Source organism: Chrysoperla carnea, chromosome 5 (assembly GCF_905475395.1).
Source record: "Chrysoperla carnea chromosome 5, inChrCarn1.1, whole genome shotgun sequence".
Classification (NCBI taxonomy): domain Eukaryota; kingdom Metazoa; phylum Arthropoda; class Insecta; order Neuroptera; family Chrysopidae; genus Chrysoperla; species Chrysoperla carnea.
In genome coordinates, this window is record NC_058341.1 from 62,498,247 (window position 1) to 62,507,349 (window position 9,103).

The 9,103-nt window shown below is 30.1% G+C and overlaps 1 protein-coding gene across 2 annotated transcripts in view; it reads right to left on the bottom strand.

Annotated features, from left to right (window-relative positions):
- Positions 1-7,750, bottom strand: part of LOC123300997 (D-beta-hydroxybutyrate dehydrogenase, mitochondrial) — a 104,751-nt gene extending 97,001 nt beyond the window's left edge. For both annotated transcript variants that reach the window (XM_044883703.1, XM_044883702.1), the window contains exon 1: positions 7,087-7,750. In XM_044883703.1, the coding sequence (XP_044739638.1) occupies positions 7,087-7,383 (297 nt within the window). In that variant the 5' untranslated portion in view covers positions 7,384-7,750. The remainder of the gene's footprint in view (positions 1-7,086) is intronic.
- Positions 7,751-9,103: the final 1,353 nt, after the last annotated feature.

A 9,103-nucleotide genomic window follows, 5' to 3' on the forward strand; every position in this document is an offset into this window, starting at 1 on the left:
AAAATTGTTAAGGCATAAATCGTAGGAAAATTTTTGTAGTACTTCTAAATATTCTAATGGGTTCTGCCCGCAGATGTTTCGTGCAAGGTAGAGAGGGGAGCCCACAAAAAGACCACCTATTTCGTTCTACCAACCAAGGCTATCATTCTAGTAACCTTGATATATTAGCGTAGATGAATAAAAGTGTACTACGCTCAGGTGTTAAATGATAGTTTGCGGCGCTCGTACGCCGAAACTATTGAATAAAATGGCTTTGACATAAATTGAAGAAAATTTTCGCTAGATTAATTTTGTATATGAATATTTCCTAGTAAAATTACTCGGCAAGGAAATATCATCAAAAAACTGCCTTTTAAGGTCATTTTTTTCAGTATAGCGGTGCGAGCAGTAAAGATACGATGTATCAAAGTGGAATTTTGAAAAGAGCACTTCAAAATCTATAAAATCATCCATTTTCAAACTCGCAGAAAACTTTCCAGGTAACCTCTTTTTTTTACCAAATGATTAGAGTATATAACTTTTGTTTCTCTTTTCTGTTATTTTTTGTAACCGGCATTTTTATCCCCTGCGTAAATCGTAGATCCGATTTTAGTTAATCAAAAAATGTCAAGAAACAAAAATTATCTAGGAGGTTGATATCACGGATTATTTCATTGAAAATTTATAAGAATCATATAAAATTTTTTTATTTTATTGAAACGGGCTCCAGCAAATCTGCTATACAGTGATTATCCAAAAATATCAAATATACTTGAAATTTAAAATAAAGCTTGCACAACTGACAAGTGCTCCATGAAAAAGTTTTCTTTTTATTTCTGTGTACGACTTATATTAAACTAACGAAAGTACACGAACAGGACCAAAAATTTCCAAAGTTAATATTTTTTACTTACACTTTTACTCTCGTGATGAGAGAAATTCTCAGGACATGAAAAAATTATTAATTTTTTAAAACTGTAGATATGTTGGAAAATCTAAAAAATTCATAATTCGGAAACATTATGTGAAGATAGAAAAAGTTTTAATCATATATACCATTTGGAAAATAAGAGTAATTTAGCTTTTTAATCGAGCGTGAGCAAAATGATACTAATTAGAGTGCTGACGGGTGAAGATTTGGGTGTAAAAATTTTGAAATATTTTCTAAAAAAAACTTTTAACAAAAAGAAGACCGACTTCAAAAGAAAAACTTTTCAAAAGTAAATTAATATGCACTAAAAAGTAAAAAAATAACGATAATATAATGTAGTTAAAATTATTGTTATTTTTGGAGTCGGTGTCAGCTAAGGAAACAACTCTGATAGAACAGTTTGCTACTTTATCTTGGCTGACACCGACACCAAAAATAACAATAATTTTAACTACATTATATTATCGTTATTTTTTTACTTTTTAGTGCATATTAATTTACTTTTGAAAAGTTTTTCTTTTGAAGTCGGTCTTCTTTTTGTTAAAAGTTTTTTTTATTTTGTAATTTTTAGTGAATCTGAAGTACACTTAATAATTTATCACTAAAAAAAGAATCATCGAAATCGGTTGGCTTGATATTGAGTTACTCGTCCTCTTGTCGTGCATACTTAATGCACATTTAAGACTTTTATGATTTTCTCATGGATGCCGATGTCAGAATTAGACCAAAATGAAATGGGACCACACGGGAAGCACCAGCTTTCAAACAGATAAAGAATCATCAAAATCGGTACACCCAGTCAAAAGTTCTGAGGTAACAAACATAAAAAAAAAAAAAAATACAGTCGAATTGATAACCTCCTCCGTTTTTGTTTGAAGTAGGTTAAAAATGATAATTAATAGTATTTTTCTTCTTTATTGGGTTTCTTTTGTTTGCCAGTCTCTGAATATCTTCAATGTGACAAAAAATTATTGGTATTTTTTTTTTAAGAGTAAAAATTATATGCAGATTTTTGGCCTTTTATTACTCAACAATTTGTTGTCCGATCAAAGTTTCATATTTGGTAATCTCCTCGTCAAGCATTGATATTTACGAAGAATTGCGAAAAATTTTTTTAGTGAACAAGTATAAAATAAAAAATGACAAAATACTTGTTTTGTCGCATGACATGAAAAATGGTACGTTAACTTCAGAAACGTATAATTAAGGTATTAATTACAATTTTCAATGAAAATATTATCTACGTACGTAACATTGTATCATTTACAGCTAAATTAATATTACCAATAATGTTTTTTTTTCTTGAACATAATGCTATCAGAAACACTGTTACAAATAATTCATGCTTAATGTTGCATATGGACAGATGTATAAGAATCTATGTTTTTATAGCCTGTAATGTATATTAAGAAAATTCGTCCCATAGGAGCTGCGAAAGTTCAAAGAATTTTATCTATAAAATAATTATAAATGAATTTACCATGTTCTTTGTTTAAAATAAGTAATTCTACAACAAAGGCTTTTTAATCGCATCAATGAATTTTTTCACTCGGAATTCCTCATAACAGCTCCAATTTTGATGATTTTCAAAATGATTCTATTTGTATATTATTTAAAATCAGAAACATTTCAGGGTTGGGAAATAATCTGGAGGGATAAAAGCCAATGTGCCGACTGATATATCGACGCCCAGCCTAAATTGTTGAGGGTAGAAGTTTGAAATTTCTTTGACGATATTGATTTTATACTGTAGGCGTTTTTTTAGAAAGAATTTTTCGAAATTTATAACCTAAAAGAGTGAAAAAAGGGATGTAAGTTGTATGAATATATAATACAAATATTCATTTTTGAGTGCCCTTCTAAGCCGATTTTAAAACTTCCTTCACCTCTAGAATGCTTCATTATCAGCAAATAACATGAGCTGTCTTTTATTTTCAAAAAAAAATTAGATTACCGTACCAAAAGTAAAAATCCATTACAAAGTGAAATCGACATTTTTGAGTACACTAGGTAACCGATTTTAAAAATTCTTTCATCTATAGAATACTACGTTATTTTACCAAAATTGGGCATGTATACATTGGTTAATAGAAAAACAAGTCCGCATAAAAACTAAGTTTATCATCAATGCATTGGCGTAGAATGTGAGGCTTTTAGATTTCTAACTCATGATATTTCTGCGCCCATCAAGGCAAAGGATTGAAATTGTTGAATTAAGATTAAATCAATTGTCAACAGCGAAAAAGGTACCCTGAGTGAGAATAGTTTAGCCTTATGGTTTTTCGAAATCTTGCGGATATTGGCTAAGAATATGATCATAACACATTTAGTTGTAATTGTAAATTCAGTTAATTTTTTATTTTATGTATAGTTTTTTAATATTAAAAAACAATAAAAGAACAAGTAAAAAATAATAACTTATTCCGCTATGGTCCACTCAATTTTCATAAGTGTAGTATTTGCATCAAATTTTTGCCACCATCGCCGCTACGAAGAATAAAGTTCTTGAGATGGAAGCAACATAAATAGCTCTATCTCTTTGAAGACGAAATTTACTAAGAAATATTATTTTGAATGTACCGAGTATTCGAAAAAGTGAGTGTATTATTTTTATTAAAAATGGAATCTGGAAAAAATATACATCTACAAAACTGGAATTATTATTGATAACTGGGAGTAGAAATATCTTGCCAACTGGCGATAATAATTCGTACTAATTAAAACAGAAAGTGGATACGTTTTTAGTAGTTCCAGTTTATACTACCAAATGGCAATTCAAGGCCAATAAAAATATGCAAATTCAAATCAGATAAACCCCGCCAAAGGGCGATAATAATTCAGCCGTACCAATTTTGATTACCAGGTTTGTCTTAAGCATTCTTGTATCATTAATCATAATCAGTTTCGTAAGTACAAACTTCACACACTATGCACATGATATTTGGTAGTTCGATAGCCACCTGGACAAGGCTTCTACTAGTGCTCATTTGCAACAAATTTGACGCATAAATTAGATTTCTTCCGGTGGAAATAAAAAAATACTATTTAAATTAAAGTTAAAACCTTAATAAATTAATGAAAACAAAAAAAAAACGCGTTGTGCCCGACTAATTAAGGATGTATAAGTACAGTAATGGGAACATAAATTAAAAAAAATATATATTTTCAATTTTGATGGTGACTTATGTAATAACTTGACAATATAAAACGAAAAGTAAGAATATAATTTTTCGATATCTGGAGTAATTTTTAAAATATCGAAAATTGAAAATTTTGTTTCATTTTAGCTTTCAATACTTCGAAAACCAAGGCCGCATATCGAAAATTTTTTTTCGTCTACATTCATAAAGTTGAAAATAAGGTACTAATAATTTCAACCTCAAATTTAAAAGTGCCTTGGTGCTCGTACTACTTTAAGAGTATGGTAATATGCAGTTATGCACCTTCACTACAAACTTTTATGTGGCAATATCGAAAAATTCGATTTTAATATTTAAATAGAAATATTCTTGTTATTAGAAATATTCTTGGTATTATCTCAAGTCAAGATGATGGCATAAATATTTATCACAGTGACGACATAAGTTACGAAACACACTTTTTCAACATTTTGTATACTTTTTTAATTTCAAGGATGTATATTTTGTTTCAAGGATAGATAGAAAATTATTATTTTCATCTCGAAAATCAAAATATTAAGCAATTTTAAATATATATTTATTATTTAGGTAACTCTTTGTGTATCGTATTATGAATATTGCACGATAATTCTCAAAGAAACAAAATTAGGAACTTTTCTTTTTCTATAAGTTAAATGGAAAAATACTCGCCATAACATTTAAAATCAATTTTCATGTTAGGATGCTCTTATATCAAAATTAAACACATAGCAAGGGGAAAAATAATTGACTGAGTTCATTGTTGAAATATCCTGTATAGAAAGTGTTAAACGTCGGCGCTTGAATTTTTTTTATAAATTAGAAATTTGGATACTTTTATATTGAATTAAAAATTTTTGAATATTTTAAAAAAGGCGGTCAATTGATTAAAGCAATATGCAAAAGATGCGATTGAGCACTAAATCTACAATTTTCCAGCATGAATTTGCAGATTTCGCTTCATTCAAGCCAGTTTGGGTATACAATTCAAATAAAACCAATATCATGGCAATTGACATTATTTTTATACCTTGTGTATATGAAATTATACATCAAGGTACACTTATTTTAACAAGTTTTCAATGCTTAGAAATGTTGATGATACGAACAAAATTTTAAAACGAAAAAAAGAAATATCATGCTGAAATATTTATTGCGTACTCAAGACGTGAAAAGTGAGTTGGAGTCCGTAAATGAGCAACATAGGTCCATTGGGTTTTTTAAAAAGTTTAAATTTAAATCTTTTATTTATAAAAATAAACAACTTTTGTTTGAAACATTTTTTCGTAAGCATCACTATTTACCCGTGAGGGCGCAAATTATGACAAAACTGTGGTGTTAATTTTCTCGAAAAAAACTGCTACTGACCTTGTGTAACATTCTCGAAAAACGAAAAAAATTCTAGCAAATTTTAGAAATTTTTGTAACCAAATAAAGACTCTTCGGTCGCCATAATTGTGTTGAGTTTTTTCTAATTGAAGATATATAGGATATTTCAACAATGAACTCAGTCAATTGTTTTTTCCACTTTGTTTTTGATACTGAAGTGATATTTTTCTTTGTGTATGTCTAATCGTTTCGTCTGAACAATTTTCCAAATTAGTGGAATTGGAAAGTTATACTTTTTTATCCGTAATATTTCACAGTTGAGTTTGTTTTCGTACGGTAGACCGATACGCGGTTTGCTAAGAAAGCCTGGGTCCAGCCCTTTTTAAGATTATAAAAATAATAATTTAGTATAATATTCTTATACATTCATCCCTTCACTCACTCTACCCCATTTTGAAATTTTAAATGGCATCCCCAAACATTTGATACCTCATTTTAAAGGGCATGGAATTCTCTATTCAACCATAAAACTATAAAATAAAAAAATTAATTCGATCGATTTTTTCTTTTCGTTGCGTTTTCAAATGATCATATTTGAGTTATCGGTCTAAAAAAACGCAGCAGAGTATTTGTCGGATTATATGACCACTTGATAACATTAATAATGATTAAACGATAAAATATTTTTCCGACAAAAATACTGCACTAATGAAATTTTCTACCACCGTCCTACCATGCCGTCCATAAGTATGTTTGTTTTTCAATACATACATGATTCACTTTTACTGAATGGTTTAATAATTATTAAAGTTATAAGGTCATTAGGCCATTAATTAGACCAAAATGTGATATTCAGTCACTATTTTTCAATAAGTTAACTCTCTGATCTACAGAAAAACTTTTCCAAAACTCTGTGCGCATCGACGTCTACACTGCGATGTATATTGAGCGAGGACTAAACAGGTCGAAGGTATGTTTTGAGACGATGAAAGGTTGAAAAGAAGCGTTCATTCGCCGCTGTTGTCACAGGCAAAACTGACAAACGGGAAGCATTTGGTAGACATTTGGAAACGCATCTTTGTTGCTAATTTCGAGTGCTTCGAGTGAATTTTTGGCACCCAAAGATTGAGACAAGCAAAATTTGAGAAAATATTGCGATGATGCGAATCAGTCTTTGCATTCGATCGTTGAGTCTGTTATGACGCAAACTTTTGTTTCCGCAATACTGTGTCGTATTCATCGTAGATTTCACTCATGGTTTTGAAAATTTTCCTGAACTCTTCTCTTCTTTCACTTTGCCAAGATTAAGGTTTTCTGTTAATTATACTCAACTCGAAGACAAAGTCAAAGAATGTACCTAGCTCAAAATATGTATGGACATCTGATTCGTTAGTGGAAATGCGTCTCATAAATTGGTGCATTTACAGGACTACATTGTTAAATCAAAATTTATGTGGACAGATTCTCAGTGTTTGGTAGACTTCTCAAAAAGAAGCATTCACGAAGTTTCAAGTATGTAAATACATTAAAAAAACCCGTGGTGTCCCATGGTCTAATAAGAAAATAATACAATTTTTATAGGATGTGAACCCCAGAAAATTATTTCTATATTTCGCATCTAGTTGATACACTATTATAATAATTTTTATAATTTTATAAAAATATTTCATAGTTATTAAGAATACAAACCGTTAAATTATGGTAAAACAGGACTGCACTCATCGTAATAATTGTCAACCAAATGAATAATGTTAAAGATGAAACTTGTGAAATTCGTAAAACATTTAAAATTGTACCAAGAACAACACTTGTAGCATGACAGAATATAATTGGTAACAGACACCGATCTAACATATCCCATGGTACTTCTTTAGGTGTCTGGGGCTGTTCACCAGTGGTAGCACCATTACGTTGTCCCAACGATGGTTGACGCTTCAAGGAGGAGCCTTGTCGTTTGAGTGGTGCTCGAGCATTTATTGATGCCATGATCTTTTATATCATCCACAAAAAAATAAGAATAAATAAACAATCACAACACTATAAAAATTCAACTTTTTTCAGGGGAATACTAGTTAAAAATAAAATAGAGGTCACACTCAACAAACAAATCACTGTGCTGTTTAAGCCACTTGAAAAGTAGGTACACTTAAAATAATTAAATACTTATTTTTAGATTAAATTTAAAAACAATTTTTAATATATTTTCGTTGACATTCGAATTAATTAACCCACTATTATTTAGAAATAATTAGTATGATATCGGAATTACTTTTTAATTTGCGATTTTTTTATTCAAACATGGTTTCCTTCTCGTTGGGCTCTGTAGTCGGTAGCCCGGATAACATATATCGCGTTAATGATCTAAGATTAAAAGTAAGTATGATTTAGTGTGGACGAAACGTAACGTGTGTGGAACGCGTCAGTTGATCAAATTTAGTTGAGGTTGGATTATTGAAATATTATGTTGTGCAGTTGAAAAACATTAATTGAAATAATAATGTTTCAAGACGTTCATTCACCAATCTGTTTTACAGTAAGTTCATAAGGAAACAGTATGTAAATTTGAAATAATTTTAAATTAATAGAAAATTTAATTTTTTTTTTGAAATTCTGTTAAAAAGACCACGGGCACAATACATCGATTTTTGGTTTCGGTTTAAATTTTTTTTAAACTTTGGATTGAGTAGTTTTGATCGTGTTGATCAATAGTTCTTAAGGACTCAATCCTCAAAAACCCTTCCCTTCTGAGCTGCAGTCCTTCAAACGTTATGCCTACTTGGTATATTGATTTTTGGTTTCGGTTGAAATTTTTTGAAAACTATGGATTAAGGTAGTTTTGATCTTGCTGATCAAAAGTTCTTATGGGGTCAATCCTCAAAAACCCATTACGAGCCCTTTATGAAGGTATAACCTTGGATGGGCTGTAGCTCAGAAAGAAATGGTTTTTGAGGATTGAGTCTTTAAGAACATTTGATCAGCATGATCAAAACTACAAAATCCGTAGTTTTTAAAAAATTTTAATCGAAACCCAAAATCAATGTATTGTGTCCGGGGTCCTTTAAATAATTCTGAAAGTAAAAGTTTGAAGTTTAATTATCGATATTATTTTGATAAATGTCGATTTACCTTTTCCGTTTTGATTTAGTCCCATTAGTGTGATTAAATTAACTTTTTGAATTTTTTATTTCTGAGTTCGGAGAAAAAAATTGCCTTAAGTATATAATTATGATACAAATTGAAGAAACTAGAATCGAACATTTTTTTATGGTCTGAAAGGGCCCAAAAAAAATGGTAAAGTGGCCTAATCCGGTCTTTCGCGTCAGACACCGTCGGATTGAGTTAAAAATAAAAAAGCTTAAAATAATCTTATGCGCGGTAGAAAGACGAAAAAAATGAGCTGCGAATGAACTCGATTGGTTCATCAATGTCCCCAAAAATTGCAAAAAACCATCGATTTTGCTCGAAATTTCAAAAATTCATAACTCATGTTGTTTTAAAGATTAAAAGCTGAGATTTAAATAGATTGTAGCTTTTGTGCCCGTGAAGTATCTCACACAATTCAGCAAGATCGAATGTATACTTTTTGCAAACCGCAGCTGAATGCAAAAAATAGGACTTTTGTAAAATGGCCCAAAAAAAGTTTTGGTGCGGTAAAGCGCTATTTTTTTTTGCGTGATCATATGCTTCAATAGTTAAAGAAATACCT